The 21,417-nt window shown below is 39.5% G+C and overlaps 9 protein-coding genes across 9 annotated transcripts; 3 read left to right on the top strand and 6 right to left on the bottom strand. All coding sequences in view use genetic code 12, as the record gives it.

Moving 5' to 3' along the window:
* Positions 1–167: 167 nt before the first annotated feature.
* On the bottom strand, positions 168–1,175 carry RJT20DRAFT_883 (protein induced by osmotic stress; the record flags this gene model as incomplete). The annotated part of the gene is made up of 1 exon (XM_064921269.1): positions 168–1,175. One exon carries the CDS (start codon positions 1,173–1,175, stop codon positions 168–170), a length of 1,008 nt encoding a protein of 335 aa, XP_064773119.1.
* A 629-nt stretch (positions 1,176–1,804) lies between these two features.
* RJT20DRAFT_136197 (uncharacterized protein) lies at positions 1,805–4,051 on the bottom strand (the record flags this gene model as incomplete). The annotated part of the gene is made up of 1 exon (XM_064918458.1): positions 1,805–4,051. One exon carries the CDS (start codon positions 4,049–4,051, stop codon positions 1,805–1,807), a length of 2,247 nt encoding a protein of 748 aa, XP_064773118.1.
* A 1,520-nt stretch (positions 4,052–5,571) lies between these two features.
* On the bottom strand, positions 5,572–7,833 carry FRE10 (Fre10p). The gene has a single exon (XM_064917560.1). It carries the CDS (start codon positions 7,760–7,762, stop codon positions 5,645–5,647), a length of 2,118 nt encoding a protein of 705 aa, XP_064773117.1. The 5' UTR covers positions 7,763–7,833; the 3' UTR covers positions 5,572–5,644.
* A 2,389-nt stretch (positions 7,834–10,222) lies between these two features.
* On the bottom strand, positions 10,223–11,089 carry COX11 (Cox11p; the record flags this gene model as incomplete). The annotated part of the gene is made up of 1 exon (XM_064921736.1): positions 10,223–11,089. One exon carries the CDS (start codon positions 11,087–11,089, stop codon positions 10,223–10,225), a length of 867 nt encoding a protein of 288 aa, XP_064773116.1.
* A 145-nt stretch (positions 11,090–11,234) lies between these two features.
* On the top strand, positions 11,235–11,836 carry RJT20DRAFT_54241 (uncharacterized protein). The gene has a single exon (XM_064920601.1). It carries the CDS (start codon positions 11,379–11,381, stop codon positions 11,730–11,732), a length of 354 nt encoding a protein of 117 aa, XP_064773115.1. The 5' UTR covers positions 11,235–11,378; the 3' UTR covers positions 11,733–11,836.
* SEC15 (Rab GTPase-binding exocyst subunit) lies at positions 11,836–14,994 on the bottom strand. The gene has a single exon (XM_064920605.1). It carries the CDS (start codon positions 14,541–14,543, stop codon positions 11,940–11,942), a length of 2,604 nt encoding a protein of 867 aa, XP_064773114.1. The 5' UTR covers positions 14,544–14,994; the 3' UTR covers positions 11,836–11,939.
* RJT20DRAFT_54251 (uncharacterized protein) lies at positions 14,977–16,349 on the top strand. The gene has a single exon (XM_064920603.1). The coding sequence runs from the start codon at positions 15,410–15,412 to the stop codon at positions 16,331–16,333; it is 924 nt and encodes a 307-aa protein (XP_064773113.1). The 5' UTR covers positions 14,977–15,409; the 3' UTR covers positions 16,334–16,349.
* On the bottom strand, positions 16,350–17,221 carry RJT20DRAFT_54244 (ureidoglycolate hydrolase). Its single transcript, XM_064920602.1, has one exon. The coding sequence runs from the start codon at positions 17,011–17,013 to the stop codon at positions 16,366–16,368; it is 648 nt and encodes a 215-aa protein (XP_064773112.1). The 5' UTR covers positions 17,014–17,221; the 3' UTR covers positions 16,350–16,365.
* A 1,178-nt stretch (positions 17,222–18,399) lies between these two features.
* FZO1 (mitofusin) lies at positions 18,400–21,413 on the top strand. Its single transcript, XM_064920598.1, has one exon. The coding sequence runs from the start codon at positions 18,683–18,685 to the stop codon at positions 21,362–21,364; it is 2,682 nt and encodes an 893-aa protein (XP_064773111.1). The 5' UTR covers positions 18,400–18,682; the 3' UTR covers positions 21,365–21,413.
* Positions 21,414–21,417: the final 4 nt, after the last annotated feature.

The following is a 21,417-nucleotide window of genomic DNA, read 5'->3' as shown; positions in this document are numbered from 1 at the left end:
ATACGGGAGCACGGCGATGTGTGAGAACAAACTGCCATAGCCGATGCCCATCGCTTATGTATTCTTGGTGATGTCCAGGCGCATATTATGTGTTCCTATGGCGATTGACATACCTAATGGTACTTTTTTCTCTATATCATTCCATGCAACAATTAATTCTCGCCTTGCTATCCATATACTTGTAGGATCTGCGCCACGGCATCTGCAATGGAGTCGGCAAAACTAATATGATCAAATCCTAGAATATCCCTTGATTCTCTATCGTTGATTTCCGCATAAGCTGAAAGGCTTAGAGCACTTTGATTTGGTAAAGGAAGTTGGTCCCTTAGTTGCGGAAAATGGTCTCTTATAGTATTCAATATTGTGTGACCGTTGAATCTTGCTGTTGCAAGGATTAATCTTTTAGACCGCGCATTGTCGTTATCAAGTGCAAATATGTGGGCCTTTGCTACATCTCTAACATCTACAAAAATGCCCTCTACATCAGGCACTGGGTCGTCTGGTTTCAACCGGAGAATGGTATTTACTATTTCAGCACTTAAGTTCATAGTTTCTTTTATTTCTTCACTTCTAGCCTGCGGCCCAAAAATGAAGACGGGGTTTATTGAAGTTAGACTGAAGCGAGGCTTCTGTTTCTTAATAAATGCCCAAGCCGCTTTCTCGGCAAACGTTTTTGATCCAGCATAAGCACTTAATGGATCTTTAATAGACTGTTCGTAAGTAATATCATTCCAAAACTTCTCACCACCCGTAAAATGTGGACCTCTTTGAAGTTCGTGCGAGGCAATTGCACAATATGAGCTAGTAAATACTACACGCTCTATTCCCGGAGCCACCTTCATTATCGAGTTCAATATGCTTTGTGTGCCAACCACTGCTGGTATTATTATTTCTCTCTGTAAATCTTTTGCAGTAAAAGTAACTGGTGATGCTGTATGCATGAGGAGTGTAACTTCAGGGTGTTTAAGTAGAGCATTGTCAAAGGCACCTTCCACTTCAATAATCGGAACTACCTCATATTGAAATCTTTGGCCATATAATTCTTTTAACTTCTTGCCTTTTTCAAGGGTCCGGACAGAACCCACAACGTTGTAGTCGAGCGAAATGAGTTGCGTAATTATATGCTGGGCGAGGAACCCATTTGCTCCTGAGATAAATACTGAAGTCGAAGTCATTTGTAGTCATGATAATAGCTTACATCAATATATAACTACACAATGGGAATTATCCCCAATATAAAGCAATTAGTTCAGCTCCTCGGTAAAATACTATGCGAGAAAAACCATGGCTATTTCCCCAGAAAACATATGACAGCATTTAGCTCTTTGGAAGTCTAAATCATGTTTACAGCTTTGGCGGGGAGAAGGTCCTTCACTATTACCAAATACTCTTTCTCTCTCACCAACACGGTATAAGATGCATTGTTAAAGATACAATTCAAAATTGGGGGATCACCGTAAGGAATCATGTACCCGTCTGTGGGGTCAAGTCTATATGTTCGGAAAAACTAGAAAGTGTGACAAACAGCAATAGAGATTTTTTCAGCTGTTGCACCGATTAAGCTACCGACTAGCAATTTTTGCACCTAAATTCATTGAATTGATGTTCTGTGTAGTAGGACCGGATTAATACGACCCCAGATTCATGTAGTCGCTTGAAATTTATATTTATATCAGTCCATATGACCAAGTGGCTACAGAGGAATGACATTAATTACTAATCTTATTATGTAGTGCTGGATGGAAGGATACTGGATGAGAGGAATAAATATGTAACATGCCCAAAAATCTCTATAGTTATAACATTAGAAGTTGGTATTCATCATACGTCTAACGTCACTTTTTCTATTACCTGGAATTAAATCGTTTTCCGGACCGTTGAACAGGGTACCTGGGTCAATGTAGTTCAATGATGTATTACTTTGACTGTGTCCCATTCCATTTTGCTGCAAGGAGCCTGCTGGTTTGAACATTCTCCTCAGAGTAATTTCAGTGACAGGATTCAACATCACCACCGATGATCTGGATAGCTGGGTAGCAGATGGTACAGCGTTAGGTGGTGGCGCTGTACCATTGGACATTGTAGGTGAATACATCTGTTGTGGTGAATGCAGCACCTGTTGATTCACTGAGTATGACGATTGTGATTGTGCCAATGTTGGAGAAGACATGACAGGCTGCCATACACCATCATCTATAGGATTAATTGGTACCTTTGAATTTGGTGAGATCACCACAGCATTCTTGGACCTCGGCTGGAAATCCGTGTATGTCTGTAATGTAGAGTGACGAATGTCGGAGGCATTACGCAACTTTTGTAATGGTGGCAATTCTGGACGAGCCTGTGGGTGGTTCAGGTAATCCTGGGCTGGATCCTCGTAGTAATATTGCTCTTGTGGTGGATACTGTTCTCCCTGGTAATTAGGTTGATAATAGTATTGTTCTTCGTGAGGATATACGATATTTTCATTATAGATTGAAGAGGCTGTCGTTAATCTCTTCTCATAGTTGGTATCCATTCGCAAATCTTTGTTTATTCTGGAAGAAGCAACTGGAATGGGAGGTACGAGTTGACTAGCATCAGCAACAAATGGTTGGTTACCGTTCTTTTCTTGGTCCTTATCAAAGTAAACCTTGTAAACTGACTTCATTCTCTGTATTTCCTCTTTCTGCTCAGGAGTTAAGTCGTCGTTCTCGTCATCACTATCGTTCTTCAATAAATTGAAAGCTGAGATTCTAGGTGACTTGCTTCTTCCTGGATTTGGTCTTGGTAAGGACAAACTATTTCCAGCATCGGCATTTTCATCATCATCTTCTAAGCGTGTATTATCGTTGCTGCTGGAGAAGTTGAAGTCACCATCTACGGCATCATCGTCATCATCTTCTGGCTCTTCGTCTGCATCGTTATTTTGAACTTCGTTTCCTAATGCATGTTGAGAAACGTAATCTCTCTTAGATGAACGCTCGGGCACATGTCCAGTAGCTTCAGTTCTATTATCAAATGTAGAAGCTGGCTTATCCTCTACTCCATTTCTCTTAGCGTTGTCATTGACATGTTGAATACCTCTCTCAGCCCCAACACGATCTGGTACTGAGTCATACAGAGTTGTGCTTGTACGCGACCTCAGGGTATCCACATTAGACTCATTCTCATAATTGACACCGAATTTTTCATTGGTATGACCGTATCCTTCCGATGAATGTGAGTTGGAATGGTCCTTTTCTTCCATGTCAGAGTTGGAGTCCATTTCCAAATCAGAGTGAGATTCTTTGACATTAGGAACTGTAGGACGTCCAAAAGAAGCAGTAGAATCATTAGGAATATTAGTATATTCTCTGTCTCCAACCTTCTTTGTAGGGCTTCTAGGATTTTCTGAGTTTTTCTCATTATTTCCAGTGTATGTTTGTCTCAATGTTGTAGACTTTTGAGGAGAAATTTGAGAGTGTTGTACGCCTGGAGTAGGGAAATTACTCATACTAGAATGTCTCGTCTTGCTAAAAGAAGCTGAAGGAGTGTGCTGACTGTAACCTGGGTTACTTGCAAACTGTTTGGCGTAATCGTCCAACGACACCTTTGAGCCAACTTGTGAGTGGTAAGGCAATACGAAGTTGTCCAAATATGGATCACCTTGAGTAGTGCCTGAAAGTGAAGTAGTGGACTTGTTCAACCCAGGGTGCATTGGAGCCTGTGGGTATCTAAGTGAATTTCTATTGTGGAAGGGGTCTTCCATATGATACATGTTTGCTTGAGGGAAGTCAGGCAAAGCGGTTGCTTCTCCATTTTCGTCGAAGTCCGGGTCATGCTCCATGGCTTCCTTCTTGTCCTTACGGTAATTTCTATAGAGAAACCATCCAAGAACAGAGAGGATAACGACCACTGGGATTACCACTGCCAAAACAATAGTTAAGACATTGTCACTAACTGGCTTTTGGCATTCGTTGGACTTGCTGTGTTTGCAGTTGTCAGAAGATTGAGACGCTCTAGCGACGAGCTCGATTCTGTCCACAACATCACGAACAGTTATCGTGGGTTTGGTTGGGAGCCAGGCCATGGTGGATAAGACTTTTATGGATGATGCAGTAAGTGGTGCGGTTACAGGAGCAAATAAATCAGCAGATTAAATCAAGCGATACAAGCAACAAACAACAACGGTTATGGATGAGGATAAGCGAGTGACGGAGACGTTGTTATTGTACTGTTATAGCGGTTTCGTAGTTCTAGAGAATATCGATATCTTCTCCAGTGTCAAGTGTTGTGTCGAAAACCAAGTGGTGTTTGACGACTGAGACAAATCCAGTGAGTGAGAGGCTCTCTCTTAGCTGTGAAAAAAAGAGTGTGTGATGGTAGCCTGATAGGCGGCCAGTGAGTGGGAGAGACGATAGGTCGTTGGATGGTGTTGGATAACCGGGGAAGAGGCGTTGAATCGAGGATGTTTCTTGTCCAACACTGTTGGAGCTACGAAAAAGAATGATGTCGACAGAATTTGAGATCACTCAGATCCGTCCTACAATTTTCCTGGTGTCTGTTTTGTGATGGTTGTTTTTGATCTGACAGACCGCCCGTATGATTGTTGTGTTTGTGTCACGAAACGCGAAACTTTTTTTTCTGTTTGACAGTATATATTTTGTTTACGTTTACTGGGTGAACAGGAGAGGAGGAGACTTGTATAGAGTATGGGTGGATGGTGTATAGTGTGAAGTGGATGGTAAACTGTAGTGATTTGAGTAATGTGCAGTTAGGAGTCTTGTCTGTAGGAGGGTACTCCTGGAACGGAATAGATGGAACTAGGTCGGGAAGAAAACAATAGGGGTGGGTTTTAGCTGGGTTTTATCTTTTGAAAATAGGAGGTTTGTGCCGTGGAGCGATATATGGGGAAAGAAATCTGGTATACCAATGGATCTTGCTCTTGTATGGTACTCTATAAACATACTTTGATATATGTCTATTTATGTGGCAGGTGAACTGAGTGAGGGCTCGACGACACCCTAAAAATAGATCGTAAATAAAAAATTATTATGTCAGTTATTGAAGCCTTGGGTCACTGGCCAAGGCTCGATTTGAAAGGGCCCCAGAAATCCAGAATACGGTTTCAGCAGTAGTAGAATCGCGAAAATGACTTCTACGACGTTCCTTCATTCTGAATCGCTAAATAGCCCGTAAACTATTCGAGTTGGCTCAGTGTTCTCAATGCTCAAGTAACTTATAAGCGCTCATGCCGGTATAGGGTCTGGACGCCATAATTCCAACGGGAGCCATTTGCTGCAGACCACCAAAAGGGGGAATAATGGCGAGAAAATATCTCTCCCGAGTTCAACGCGGTTGCAATTGAAGGTTGCTGGTTAGATCTGGGATCTATTTGCAGTCCCTTGGGGGAATGATGGAACGGAAAGAATGTATTCATTCTACTCGTTGAAATAGGAGTCTGGTGAGCTCTGGTCAGTGGAAGAATATTCAACAGTAAGTGTGTACACAAGAAAAAGTTAAGGGAAGCAAGAAAATATATACGAGAGGATGCAAAATTACGGTCAAGCAAAATAAATTGCTAGATGACACATTTGTATAATAATTAGATAATAATAAGAATTGTCTATTAAAAGCAGAATAAATATTAAAGAACTGAATATGTATGGATGGTGGTGTGAGCTTACCATGCTTGAATTTGTTCAAACAACTCAACTCTGTACTTGGAGTCACCGAGGTGGTCAGCAACAGATCTTCTGGCGTCGTCAACCATAGAGCCATGGGCACAAGAAGCAAATCCAATTGGACCGTTAGCTTCCTTGATTTCTTCGGCAACTATTTGATAGAAGTCCGGTCTACCTTCTCTGAATTCGATGAAAGACAAGTTCTTCTTCAATGCTGCGATGTATTCTCCAGATTCTTCGGCAACATCTGATTTCTTCTCTTGTTCTTCCTCTTCTTCATCACTGGAGTTTAAATTGTCACTGATGAAAGGAGAAGTCAACCCGACGTGTGGTTGTGTAACGTATATAATAGGAGTGATGTTGGTATTCTTGAATTTGCATAATTCAGTGTAAAACCATTCAATGGATCTATAGTGACGGATAACCCAGTAGAATTTAACGTTGGTCTTCTCAGATCTTTTAGCAATATCAGTAGCCTCGTAGTAAAGACCTGGAATACCGTTACCACCAGCAAGGAACACAGCGTTTTCGTACTTCTGGATAGCTTGGCGTTGACCATAAGGTCCCTCAATTGTGACCTTAATGTTAGCTTTGTTATCAGGTTGCTTGGATAAATATTGGTATAATCCGTGAGTGACACCACCCTTAACCTTAATATAGAATGTGATGGTGTTTGTTTCAGCAACGGAGTCAACAATAGTGAATGGGTGTGATTGCCAGAAACAAGTTGGTCTTACGAAGTGAATGAAAGCATGACAACCTGGGAATGGTTTCCAATAAGCTGGTCTTGTTACGGTGACCTTCAATGTTTCGTTTGCTACCAACCTCACTTCAGCTGTACGTAATCCAAAGAAAGCCAATCTAGCGAGTCTAACTGCACGGTCAAAGGCCCAAACAGCGGTGGCACAAATGTACCATTGGTGATAACCGTCATTTCTGGTGTGGATCCAACCGCCGGCAATGAAAAACACGGCTAAGATAATGTGGCAGGCTAAGAATAATTCATAGTTTGATCTTCTGAAGACCATAAGCGATTGGACAGTCATGATAGCCATGCAAACAATGGCAACATAGCCCCATCTAACATATGGTTTGGAATTACGAGTCTCATATTTCCCAAGACCTTTACCATTGAAAGTCATACCTACACCGTGAGTAATAGATAACAAGAAAGCAATTCTAGACATCCACTTGTGAATCAATACAAATCTCGAATATGACCAACCAGAGAGCCATTGCATGAAATTGTTTCTACCCGCAAATAAAACTAAAGTTGGAACAATCCATCCAACGATCAATCCAGTTCTATCGGCAATCTTTCTTCCAACTTCAGTAGAAGCTCCTTGTGGCCAAATAACATTGGGAGTGTCGTGAGTATACTTGACAGCTGAGAAAATGATGGCCATAATAATCCACCCTGAAACCAAGATAGTCTCTAATCTACTTGGAATAAGAAACAAAAGGTAGTGGAAAATTTGCTTATGGTGAGCATGGGACTTGTTAAAGGTAGCAGGTAAGGTAATATACTTTCTAAAGGCGTTAACAACACCTCCTGTTAATGAGTTGACAGCATTTGGGGCAATGAAGTATGTTAAGTTACAGAGACCAGCAACAAACATAACTAAATACCAGTAAGCCATCAAAACCATACCGAAGTAATGGGCATAGTTATAGTTGGTCCATCTACCCTTCTCGGACTTCCAAGCTCCAACGATCTTCTTTGGACTCAAGATGGCAGGTTTGTTGTAAATCTTTTTTTTGTTGAATGTTGGATCAGCAGTTGTATTAGTTAAATATTTAGTAGCATTGTTATAGGCAGCCAAGTATTGTTCTTCAGTCAAATTGAAAGGAGCACACGAATCGAGGAAGTTCTTTCTAGCATCCTTGTAAGGAATCTGTTCAATACAATGTGCGTATGTTCCCAAAGCTGGTTGGTTGTGGACATTACAGTATTTGATCTTGTCGGTTTTAGAGAAATAGAGTGCTGTCTTACCGACCAATGCGGTACAGGCCATTACTGCAAATTCACTTTCATGGTAGATGTGGAAAGCAACTTCTGCATTTGCAAAGCTCAAACAAAAGGCAGTAGCAATAGCTGCTTGCTTTAACGACACCATTTTGTTTCTTAAAATTTTCAAGAAAAAATTGGACTAGAAAGAGAATAAGTTACTACAAGTCTACATAGCAGAAATCCGACATTTAGGGATATAAACAACTCTTTATATACAATTAAATGTTGGAAAATTTGTAGATGGGAAAGATAAAAATTATCAGATGGAAGATGGCCGCAAAGTACTTTTCAGCCTCTAAAAAATATTATTTGGGTTTTTTATTTTGTACCTGGACTGATTTCTCGGCCCAAGAAAGTGCAGATACCGTATGTCAAGCATATGAACGGCAGATCTGGAAAAATAATGTTGTAATTATCATATTCACAGCGGTAATTTGCAAGGAGAGCACGGCAAAGGGTAGATCGCCCCGTGTTACTCTAGGAACACCTTAATATTCAATTCAATATTAGCAATTGGTGAATCTTTCTCTTCAATTGGCTAGTTTTCAAGAATGAAAAACAGTGCAACGCAACTGTGACTGTACACAGTAGCTCCTCCACCGTTGGACAAATGAATACTCTTAGAAATATGAAATTGATAAAATGATGGCTTATTTATGCACAATTAGAATACTCTATTTTTACGTTTCAAATAAAATTGAAGACCGTCCAATTGAAACGCCTCGTCAAAACGGACGAAGACTCTCTTCTTAGTTCTAAAAAGACGTTTATAGTTACCCACAATCGCAATCAAAGGCAATGGGATCGGTTTCTCTTATCAGACATGCCATTTTCATGATAAGGAATTGACTTTCAACCTAATTCAACCTCTAGAGCCCATTGTATAAAAATTATCTGATCCTCCATTGGCTATTCCCTGTTTTATTTTTTGTCCTCCAATTACTTCATTAAATTTCTCGGCATTACGTTTCGGAGGAATTTTGCCTTGTATAAGACGCATAAGATGCATGGTGCGAACGAGGTGGCTAACAACAATATACAGTTACATTGCTCACCACATAATGCCTGGACCAACACCTCGCTGTTGTATACTCTCAATTCTTTAGTAATTAATGTGTAATGTGTAACTCCCTGAAATTAGTAGGCAATGCATAGAGCTCTATTGGTATGACATGCCTTAGATGAACACATATTCTCGAGTACCGAAGAATAATTAGGTGCTTAGGTAGCAGCATCTCACACGGCAGATCAAAGATATCTGATCAATCAGTTGGTCTCTACAAGTGCGGCACTCTGAGCCGCTCTTACATATTATGTACTTTCTTACTTCTAAACAGCAACAATTGGCGATTTTCTTCTCTAGTTTGCGGGTATTTTGACCCCCGGTGATCCCTAAGAAACCATAATACCTCAAGAATCCCACGGAAAATTCATACTTTCCTTGTGACAGTTTATTCATCCGTCGTTGAAAATTTTTAGGTATCCTTTGTCCAGGAACAATAGACAAAAAATAAATTTGATGCTATGTCAAACCTTATTTCTTTCCTGTGTACTCAATTATCTGATTAATAAGATACTGCGCTTTCAGCAGAGACGCATACCACGTTAAAGGTAATAACGCTTTAGGGGGAAGGTTTATGGTTCGAAACAGCAACAAATGAGATGTAACTTGCAAAAGCTTTCCAAATTTCTATGCTACCCCCGGAATGCATTACGGTTAGCATTTTATGCTTTTTTACCCTAAGGTTACATGTATACTGGAATGATACGTCTGTACCTCGTTTGGTTAGACAATGTCCAGGTTTGATTGCCGTGACGATTTTGTAGCAAATCACGCCATGAGTTGCCTCTATGTGGGAGCAACTTCTGACTCAGCATCCTTTCAGGCGCCACATAGGAGCTGAAGTAACCCAGCCAATTGACTGTTCCTGCTGATGCACCTGCCCGAAACTTGGTCTCACCAATTATTTTTGTAGGGTCGATCCTTTCTTCTTTATTGTGTCGTGGTGCTGGGTGAACATTATTTTGCCCGTACAGTTATTTCCTAACTCGGTGCGTTTAATTAGAAAATTACTTTGATCAAAGTTATCTAGATCATCTAGATTACAGACTAACGCCTGAAGGGTATCTCGCTAAGCAGCGAGGGTATGGCTCAGAAACCCGACCTAGGAATTTGTATTTCTACCAATAGTAGGCCATTTTGGTTTAATTTTATTTTGTCCCGATTTGTTGAATTTCTTGGCCACGCCAAACTTTGACATGTTTCTTCCGCATGTAGCCAATCACGATCACATCCATAACAATCGGAAATGCCAGTGAAAAAGAGAAGCCTTCTTGAAGTAACATTCTTCTGATATTTGTCGTAAATTTGTACCCGGTTCGTCCTTCCTATTCATTACCTCGGTATGCTTATGTGTTTATTTGCGTCTTTTTGCATAAATTAATGTGTATTTGTTCGTGAGTTTTTAGGTAATCTAAGGCATATATACATGGAATATTTACAAGAAGCTCAGTTTTCAGTAAATCGTCATAAATTGTAATTGTGGCAGTCTGCTGTATAGCATTCTTAAGCAATTGTAGCGGCTCTCTTATCCATAGAAGCTACAGGCACGGCAGCTAGCTCTCCATCGCTGTATGCAGCTTTAAAGAATGAATAATGTAAGACAATGTCATCAATATTTCTCATAGCTGGATCCTTGGCAAATTCTGGATCAATAAAGAAGAAGACTGGCATATCGACTTCTTCTCCAGCACTTAACCTTTGTTCCTCAAAGCAAAAGCACTGAATCTTGTTGAAGTAAGGTGCCACATGATCTGGCGTTACCGAATATGTGGCCATACCAATGATATCTTCCTTCGACATGTTCTTGGCTCTGTAGAATGCCAATGCCGTTTCTCCAGGTACAATATACACCTCTCTCTGTAAAGGAGTGAATTTCCATGGCAAAATACCAGACGACTGGCAGGTGAATTGCACTCTTATTCTCTTGTTGGTATCAACTGGAATTAACTTGTCTGGAGTAAATCTGGTGCTGTCTGTGATCGGTATACCACCGAACCCCGTTCTCTGGCAAAATGCCCTGTAGACAGGCACTGCGAGGAAAGCTAAGGATAGGAAGAGAACACCCAATGAAGCAGAATAGTAGGTAGCTGTTCTGTTTCTGTAGCGCTGTCTTTCTTCTCTGGCTCTGCTGATCGTATCCAAACGGGCTCTTTCTGCTTCTAATGAGATGCTCTCACGTTGTAACTTGTGCTGTTGTTCCTGAATTGACAGCTGGCCTGGTTGTTGCGAATGCTGAGAATGTTGCGATTGGAAGAGCGATGTATTGATGTGAAACGCCCTGATTGGTGCCAATACTGCTCCCCATGCGATATATTGCTTACATACCTGCCTCCTGGCGATTCCGACAACCAACGGACGTATACTGATCATTCTTACCTTCTTTTCTATGAAGAACTAACTACAACTTACCATATCGAATGATAACGGTGTTTGAAATTTTTTCTTAAGTTAGCATTGGCCCGAAGTGGAAAGCTGTATGTAGGAGATTTAACTATACAGAGACTACTAATGAAAATTTGGTAGCACAGGAAGAAAGTGTTTAGAAGAAGATATCTTTGTATTCTTTCTTATAGAGGGAGTTAACTGCAAGATCCATAATCTGGTGTGTAGAATAAACTCGACATAAAGTTAGTGGCAATTGTTTACTTATTAGTGTATCATGTCACAAATATTACGTGTAAAGTCAGTCGCAAGAAAGACGTTAAGTCCATTGAGATCATACTCCACAGTTAAGTTCCCTGAAGCCGGATTCCAACCAAAGCAGATCCAGCAGAAACCTCAGATCCGTCAGTTTGCAAACCCATTGCTCCATGCCTTTTTAATAGCATCTACAACATATATTGTGCTCCATTCGATATGGATACGGCTTGAGCGTGAAGAAAAGGAGCAGGTGTTAACACAACGGTCGAAGGAGTTGGAGGAGACCATTCAAACCTTGTTGAACCAGAAGAAACAAGAGTTGGAAACCAGCTCCGATGGAAGAAAGTGGTATAAATTATGGTTGTGGAAATAATCGTTTCAAAGGACAACATATAGAACACTTTACAGTACCTAATCTCGATGTGTTTATGACAGGACTTGTAAATAGTGCATGATTTCATCTTAGACGGTGTAAAGATATGATCGTGGTTTTACTTAGGTTAGTTAGAGACGAAACCAAATTACATATTCGACGTAAAGTTACTTCAATATAAATATTATTCGTAATCTAAAGTCTATTCTATAGTCTGTTAGGCGTTCCCTCTTTTTCGAAATCGTTCTTCTTTCTGAATTTCGTTGTGAACTGTGCAAACTTGGATGCAGCAGCTGTGGAGAGAATAGACTGCTGATCAAGGCTTTGATTCGAGTCGTCGGCTTCAATAGGCTCTTCTTCTCCATCCTGGTACTCCTTCATCTTCTCAATCAACTTCATACCATCTTCAAATCTGATTCTGTCAAAGGATCTCATTCTGAAAGTGGAGTTCTTAATGAAGTCATCATAATTATCTAACAATAATAAATCAATGCACTGTCTCAACTCAGTAAATGTGGTCTCAAGCGCTACGTGACCTCCAGTCATTTCTGTCTCAGTGCTCTGGTGAACAGAATATAAGTTCTTCATAGACTCTTCCACGTATTTAATATCCAAATCGAAATTCTCAATAGCTATCTTGTTGTAGATTGTGGCACTGTTCAACACGTTTAAGAAGTGTTCGGCCACAAAGTCGTAACTTCTAAACAAACCAAGAGTTCTAATACTCTGTGGCAAGTTCAGGAAAATTGATGTGAATAAATTGTCCAAGAAAAGGGCAAAATCCTTGATGGAATAGTTGGCTTCAGAATTTCTTATAGTTGGTAGCCATTCATCATATTCGACCATATCTAACAACTCTCTGATCTTACTGTCTACCATCTTAAAGATAGTGCTCTCTGAGTATTTCTTCAACTTATTGAAGTGGTCAACGGCTCTTAATGTAAACGTATCATTTGCATCAATGTTGTGGATACCAATACCTGTGTGAGTACGAAGACGGCGGTTGATCAATTTACCAATCTCATACAAACTGTAAAGATAATACTCCAAATTTGTATAACTTTGTGAGGTAACTTCCTTATTGTTCTCATTCTTTGCAATGAAGTCTTGAATATCTCTGCTGATACCTACACCCTTTTCATCTCCTAAAACTCTTTCAAAAATATCGTTCACGATGAGATTATTCAATTCATTCAACTCATAACTGTAATGTTGACTGATAAAGTTCAAAATGTCATCTAATAACGATCGTACACCAAGACAGTAATGAACGTAATCCTCACTGAATGGAAATGTAATCGGCATTTTCTTGACGTTTTTAGGTGCAAAAGGAGCATCATCTCGGTACCAACAAATTTTCATAATGTTTTCATAATCAGATTTCTGGTCAACAGTAAGAGGCATGTAATGGTCTGATTGGATGGACTCGATAAATTCTGAGCGGAACTCCTGTATCAAAATTGGTGCAAAGTAGTCTTTGAATAGTATCATAAGCACCTCGTAGAGTTCAGTGATCCTGTAATTGTAATTCTCCATGATCTGGAGGAAGTTACCAGTAATCTCTTTAAATGTTTGTAACTCGTCCATGGTCTTGAACTTGTGTGTCTTGAGGAAATTTAAGAGTACTGGAATTAACTTGGTAACATATGACTCCCATAAGTCATCTGAATTGGGGTTCGAGCGCAATTCGAACTTAGTCACCAAATTGATCTGCTTATCCATTACAAAGAAAGCACTGATTTTCCTTAAATACTCATCCAATGACTGCAAGCTGTTAAAATGAGCAATTGATTCGGCGGTTGCCAGTGTTATAGGGTATATCACACGATTATACTTCTTCATCCATTCCTTGTGATATAATGTAGACAATGTCTCACCTTCATGCAAGGTCTCGTAGACTAGGATAGCATCAAATATCGTTTCTAATCTGATAGCCAAAGTACTGTCTTCAAATATATTGTAGTATGCTTGAGGACTTCTTAACGAGAGTTCGACAGGAGAGTTGAGCTTGTAGGGAGTGAAAGTTGAATTGTTCTTTCTGCTATTATTCCAGTTATCTTGCAAGTCGTATAAGTTGTCATAAATCCCATCGCTGATTGCATTAAGTTTACGTTCTGAATTAATTGTCAACCAGTTGCACAAGTTTTCGAACGATTCATCTTTAATCATCTTAGTCAAATGGGGAATAGAGTCATATATCTTCTTGGCAAAGCTGAATCCCTCCACCTTATGTAAATGGATAGCCGTTAACTCGTTGATTAATTTCAAAGCTGAGAAATATTTCTTCTGCTTAATCAACTCGTGGATTTTATTTGTTATTTCCAACACTTGGATGCATTCCCCTAAAACAACACATGTTTCGTTGATCTGGATAGATACCTCTTTATTCTTGATCAAACTCTTCTTACGCGACATCAATTCAAATGCAGACTTGTTTAGAGTCTGACTAACCAGAATTAAATTTTTATTCAACTCCGTAGAGGCTCCATGGATATCGTCGATTGCATCGATGCATGAGTTGATCTCATCTGTAGAATTCAAAGATAATTCGTTCAATTCCTCGTCTTTGACTTTGACGATACCATTTAAACGCAGAATCAAATCCGAGAGTCCATTGGCACTGATTGCGTCTTGGATAATGGGCGCCAAACTCTCGAGATAGTCGTCGGAGTTGAGAGACGTTTCATAGATGTTCTCGTCTCGGATCAAGAGGTTCTCGATTTGGACCGTGTCCAAGTGAGGAGCGTCATTCCGCAGTGATTTTTCTGGGGCTTTGGTCAGACCGTTCCCATTAGCTACCGACGGGGCCATTTGAGACGGGACAATATAGCGATAAATGGGGAAATTCTGTCTATCTTAACTGACTCCAGTAATATGAATTCTACAGAATCACTACTTCTTTTGTTTGTTTCTTTTGTCCTGCTTGTGCTGCCTCCTGTCACTACGCTCACTGACACTGCACAGTTAACGTTAACGACACTCTGGTTTTTCTGGTATGTGCGACACTTTGGAGTTTCCTCTTTTCGAATATATTAACTGTGTGAGTGAGAGAGAGGGAGAGTATGTGTATGAGAACTTGTCAATGTGAGAACTTGCGAATGTGAGAACTTGTAAGTGCTTGTGTAATAATATTATACTGCAATACTGTTATCTGTTGTACTGCAATCATACTGGCATTCTGTAATACTGTCACTGTAATACTGCTATACTGTGTACTGCTCTACTGTAATACTGCAGTTATATTGTAATACAATACTCCTATACTGTCTGTAATACTGCTATACTGTGAGATTGTGAAACCGTTGTATATATAAATTCACTAATAATTAGATATCTAAGTATATATCTCCTTTATGTGAGAGAGTGTGTGTGAGAGAGTGAGATAATATGTGTGTGTGTGATAAATGTACACAGCTTCCTTATTTTACTTGTGAAGAACACTCAATAGTATTCCACCTCAACACACCCACTGGTCACAGACAGATTTCTCTGTCTGTCTACGCACTGGCATATAAGCGCATACTGTGAAAAAATAGACGCTGTGTAGAAAAGGCTGTGAAATGGATTTGGCTTAATAATATGTCATTGTTGGAACCATTTATTGTCTTGTGTAGTAGTGATTTGCTAATATAGAATAAGTATTAGTATTAGTAGAATTAGACTGTAGATACTCCAGAATGATCCCAAATCATGTCTTGATTTTGGGAGCTCCTAATACGGGGAAACTTCGTGTCGCCAATTGCATAGCTAAACAAACTGATCGGTTAGACAGGGTGCCGCTGTCTTCTCACAGTGGACTCATATTAAAGACATCGGTCACAACAAAGTACTACAGTCTACAATTAAACTTGTTGATTGATGAATACCCAGAAAACAGATCTGAAACCGTGTCTGATTCGGAAAGATTGCAAGCCTTGGAGAAATGGTACAATGAATTCGTCTCTGATGAATGTGAAGAATTGAGAGAGGTTTTGGACGGAATAATCTTCTGTATTGATGTACAGAATGATCACATAGATTATATTGAAAAATGCCTTGAAATTGTGGGCAAAATACGACACAACTTATCTGATAGAGACTCAGAATACAACGAATGGCTGGGATTTTTGGCCATTGTAGGATCTATTCAAGATGAAAAGATCGGAGATGAGAGACTATTTGAAATTGTTGAAGATACGGTAATATCCAATGGGTTCGAATTTATAGATTTGCAGAAGAGTGGACAAAACGAATACAAAGAGAAGACCGGCAAGGATCGTCTAGTGGAGTTATTAGAATCCCACGAATGGTCACATATGGACATAATTGAAAATAAGAACTCCTCCTACGAACAGAGTAAGCTAACGAAAGCTAATGACATGACTAAGGGCCTACTTGAGGTCGAAGACGAACCTGAAACTGAAGGTAATGATATAGACAATGAAGGGCAGAGATATTTCGGCGCTGTTGATTCACACGAGCCCACTGGAGATTCACAAATGGACTTCACTGAATTGATGCAAAAGTTGCAACTCGCTAGAGATAATGCACAAGGATTAAGTGAGGAGGAAAGGAAGATATACGCAGACAAGATCATCGCAGAAGTGATTGATTATATATAGCTTGAAGTATATTGATAGATCTATTTTAATATCTATAATTTCGCTTCCCCATCCACGCTGTATTTAATGGTATAGCCAGGCTCGAAGTAGCATTCCTGACAATCTTCATCTGGAACTCCATTCTCGTGTATGAAAACAGCAAAGTCTATATGTGGAGTATCTTCGTCTATAACCACCATTGGAGCATGCCAAGTTCCAGCTCCGTACGTTACAGACTGATTGCCAGTGCAAACAAATGCACGTATTTGACTTGGATCGGGTAAGTTCTGCGGACTCGTACTAGAGTCCGAATTGGCTACAATGACCAAGAATGATTTTTTATGACTTTCTTGCCCCATTGGAAGAAACGTCTGGGTACTAAATGGATGTCTCTCCAAGACTTTTGATGTGTAAGTTTTGTAGGAACTCTTATCAGCTATTAAATGTTTTGGGGCCTTGCATCTGAAGATATTCCAATTTGCAGTTGCTTCTTTCCCACTTGGGCAATCCTTATAATTGTTTACCACTGGCGCCACTTTATGAATCTTTGTAGCAGTTCCATAGTTGGCAGCAGAACTCTCCACATTATTTATCTGATGGTCCGCACTGATCACACCCCCATATGGAGCAAATAACTCTGGAGTTAAAGGAACAGCGACAATTTCAGGAAAATTACTGATATCGAAAGTTTTCAAAGGCATTTTGACTTTGGCAATGAAGAATGATAGAGAACGGCCAAAAACGTGAACTCAACACTTTTGCAGCAGATTTTATTGAGAAGTTATGACAAAATTGGGTGTACCTCAAGTGACTCACAAAGGGTTTAATTATAGGTTTTTCTTTCTTGTTAGTTCAATTGCACGATTATGTGTCTCCTTACCTTCCCACTATCTATGTGATTTAATACTCTTCAAGGCATTTATGAAAAAGTTGTCGAAGATCTCACGGTATCATTTCTTTAGATTGTCGCTGATAACATCAACGAGAAGTATGATTCTTGAGAATTGAATGGGGTATTTCGATTACGTAATATGACAGAATAATATAATGATTGAACGACTTAACTGCAAAACAAACTAACCATGCCTTCAACCGAACTAGGTTATTTGGTTATCAATGATGGCGACTGCGACTTCCACTTTGGAATTGGAAATCAAACGTAGTATCTACTGGGGTTCATATCATGAATTGGTACAATTGTTCTCTAATGAAAGCATTCGCACCAAGATCGACTTACCTTTTTTCGCTAGCTACATATCAATACATAAATATATATCATACGCATATATATATATATATGTATATATCTAATCTTAGAGACAGCATCTTATCGTCTCATTAGCACCAACAGTTCTCTTAATTGAGGTTTTCCGTATGTCCACATATCTTCTGCTTTGTTCTCCCTTGTCTCATTTCTTATGTTTTCGTTAAGTACAAATTCTCACATCTCTTCAATATACTAACTGCCCCTAAATTAACCTGTTCATTTTAAAGGATTCTGTAAGCAGGGATAGTGTTAAGGGAAATAAAAATAAATACTCCATTGGAACACAATAAATTGATATTCTTTTTATTTCTTTTCGTTAACCTAAATTTTTTAAAATCCTCAAATCAAAAAGAATATATTTAAAGAATATGTTTGAAGTTGTTTTGGACTCTTCGGCATACTGAATAGCAATTGCCATCTGGTTGCCAACTTCGCTAAGAACCCCGGATTCATCCGGATCCAAAAAAACCTGTTTGCCACCATTTCAACAATTTCTCTCCTATATACGACGGGGTTTATTCCAACACGGAATTAGCTTTATTAGCATTGTAGCTGATCATTTTCCCGCCAGCTAGTAATGAATGTTCTTCATCGTACTACGGCACATTTCTTGCTGCAAATAATGCGGTCCCATTCTTCCGCCTACTCAGAAGCTTCTTTATGACATCGATTCACTACACTACAATACGTAATCTCCACCGCTCTCTTACTCTCTTTATATATATATATAGATAGAGAAATAGATATATAGATATAGATATGGATATAAATATATATATATATATGCTATCCAGTGAATCATGGTGTTTCAGGTCAATATCGAATGTCTCTCTTTCCCCCCAGTCGGTTTTCCCCATCCATTCATCCCCATAGATTCAAGCTTTTCACGTGACCTTGCTTGTTTTTTTTTGCCTTTGTTTTGGTACTGTACAAGCACAGGATCAGCAAATAAATTTTTAGCATGGTGCCACCATAATACGGGGTTTACTCCTTTATTAGTAGTGGTTAATATTCATAGCTAGTATCTTCAACTGATCTCAGGTGGCATAAGAAGTGTCACTTAGCTTGTTTAGGGTTTGAAGCGGACAATTTGACACGATATTATGGGTGATCAGGACTTTGTGCATCTCAAGCCTAGAGGCGACAAAAGCAATGGATCCAATGAGGGAAGCGATGTGGAGGATGACGATGCTACATCGACTTTGTTGGGGGAAGACGATAGCAACGCCCACAAGTTTATTAACGCTGATGATCCTGCTACCTTGATGTATATGCCAAAAGAGGGCCGCTTTTCCCACGACTCCCATACTCTTGTTGAGGGACAGTCAGGCGGCAATAACGGAAACCTCTTAGCTTCATCTTCCAAGAGCTCTAACTACAACTCCCGCTCTCAAAGTGTGAATGCATCGCTCCAGCAACTCAAGTATAACGAAAATAGAATCTCGTTGGATAGATCCATCAACCAGACCATCGAGTTGATGTATGAGTTATCGAGCGAAAACAAGGAAAGACCAATCTTTTATCCAGCTGAAATCGAAGACGATAACAATGTTTTATTAAACTCAAAAAAAGCTCATTTGGCACTAGTCAGAAATGGTACATCGAAAGCTATAAGTAAAGCCAAAATTCTGCACGATGAAAGTAAGGACGAGAAGGATACACTTCCAGAATTCAAAATTTTGAAGTTGAATCTCAAAATCGGTCACAGTGGCCAATCTGGAGACAATTTGGTTTCCAACTTGGATAAGAAATCAATCGCCAGCTTGTTGGAGAAGAAAATAACTCAGCAAGTAAAGTATTTGCTAAATTTAAAGGATAGAGTTGACGATACCTCGTCTAAAGTGTTTGTCACCGGTGATTTGAATGCTGGTAAATCGACGTTCTGTAATGCACTCTTGAGAAGGAAAATTCTCCCAGAGGACCAGCAACCATGCACTTCTGTTTTCTGTGAAGTTATTGACGCCTCAAGAGAAAATAACAGCATAGAGGAGGTCCATGCTGTTCCAATTGGAAAAGAGTATAATGTGAGAGATGAGACGACTTACGAAATTCATCCATTGAAAGCATTGGAAGATCTAGTATATGATTGTGACCGTTTCAGCTTGCTAAAGGTGTACGTTTTAGATAACCGCTCGTTGCAAGAAAGCTTATTGCATAATGGTGTAATCGACATCAAATTGATCGATGCTCCTGGTTTAAACATGGATCTGTATCAAACGACTCAGGTGTTTTCCAGACAGGAAGAGATCGACTTAGTTGTATTTGTTGTCAACTCTGAAAATCATTTTACTTTATCTGCCAAAGAATTTATTGCTGCTGCAGCTGCAGAGAAAAGGTATGTTTTCATTGTTCTGAACAGATTTGACAATATTAAAGACAAGGAAAAGTGTAAAAAGAAAATCTTAGATCAAGTCAAGAATTTATCCCCTGATTCTTACAAGAGCGCTTCGGATTTTGTTCACTTTGTTAGTTCCACCGATGTGTTTAAAGGAGGTGATGATCCTGATGATGATGACCACAATGATGACCGTGATTACAATGACCCAGACTTTGACCACTTGGAAGCATCCTTAAGAAAATTCATATTGGAGAAAAGAGCCATTTCGAAATTGCTACCCGCCAAGAGCTACTTGCTTAACCTTTTGAACGACTTGCAAACCTTATCTACAATTAATGAAAAAATTTACAGTCAAGAGAAGGACGATAAGGTGAAGGAGTTGAATAGCCAAGTTGCACCCAAGTACAATGAGATGATGATTAAACAATCGAAGATAGGTGACTCCATAAATAACTTGATAGAGATCACTTGTACGGACATATATAATGAGTCCAAGAAGGATATATTGAAAGTTGTGAATCAGCTAGGTGATGAGCCAGTGGTTCCTTTCCCAGGTATTCAGTATATGTATGAGTATGCTAGGGAGACACAAGCAGTGATGGTGGATAAAATATTAGCTAGTGTACAAGCATGTGAAGATCGAGCAAAAGAGATAACGAGTTTAAAAGTGGAAGAAGTTATCAAGTTTGGTCAAAATACTTTAGGAGAAGAGTTCTTACACGATAAGGTGTTCAGATCAGACTTGATGTTCACACGCAAACGTGACACAATTAAGAGGCATCTCTCATCACAGATTGACATCAGCGATTTCTTTGATCCTTCGTGGGATTCGTGCTTGCATTGGCTTGGAATACCAAAAGACTATGTTTCTGCAGCCAGAAACCAAATTGACTATTTCAATCCCGTATCGGCGTTGGCAACGATACCAACAAACATTGTGGCATTAAAAAGCCAGATACCTACCCAAATCACCTTACAGACACTTTATGCATCTGGTAAGATTTTGACGACTGGTGCTCTTATTCGTAAGATGTACGACTTTTCTTACGTTCTCACTCCAACCGTGGTGAAGAAAATTGCTCTTCCTGTCGTTATTGGTATTTCGGGATTCTCGATCTATTACCTTATTAGCGATATGCCAAATGCATTCCCTCGGAAACAGGCAAGAAGAATCAAAAAGCAAATCTATGAATTAGATTATCCTCATGTCAATTCTACTAGAGTGGCTAACGAGTGTCGCCAAGTTTTGAATTATCCTTCAAGACAGGTTATGAATAATTTCCAAACAAGCATTGACAAGAGAGCCATAGAAAAAGAGACATTGGAAAAAGAAATCAAGGATGCTGAGTTGAGCTCTGGATATTTCAAAGCTCTCTTGGGTAAGATTGCTTATCAGCGTAAATTAGTTGTCGACATTGACTTGGAAAGTGTTTATACAGTTGATTAGCTTTGTACTTATGACTGACTAAAAAGAAAGTAGAGAGTGGGCCCTCGTGTTGT

Source organism: Scheffersomyces xylosifermentans (assembly GCF_036884685.1).
Source record: "Scheffersomyces xylosifermentans strain CBS 12540 chromosome Unknown RJT20scaffold_6, whole genome shotgun sequence".
In the NCBI taxonomy this organism is placed as follows: Eukaryota; Fungi; Ascomycota; class Pichiomycetes; order Serinales; family Debaryomycetaceae; genus Scheffersomyces; species Scheffersomyces xylosifermentans.
The sequence above is the reverse complement of the archived record's forward strand: the minus strand, read 5'-3'. Positions and strand labels throughout refer to the sequence as shown.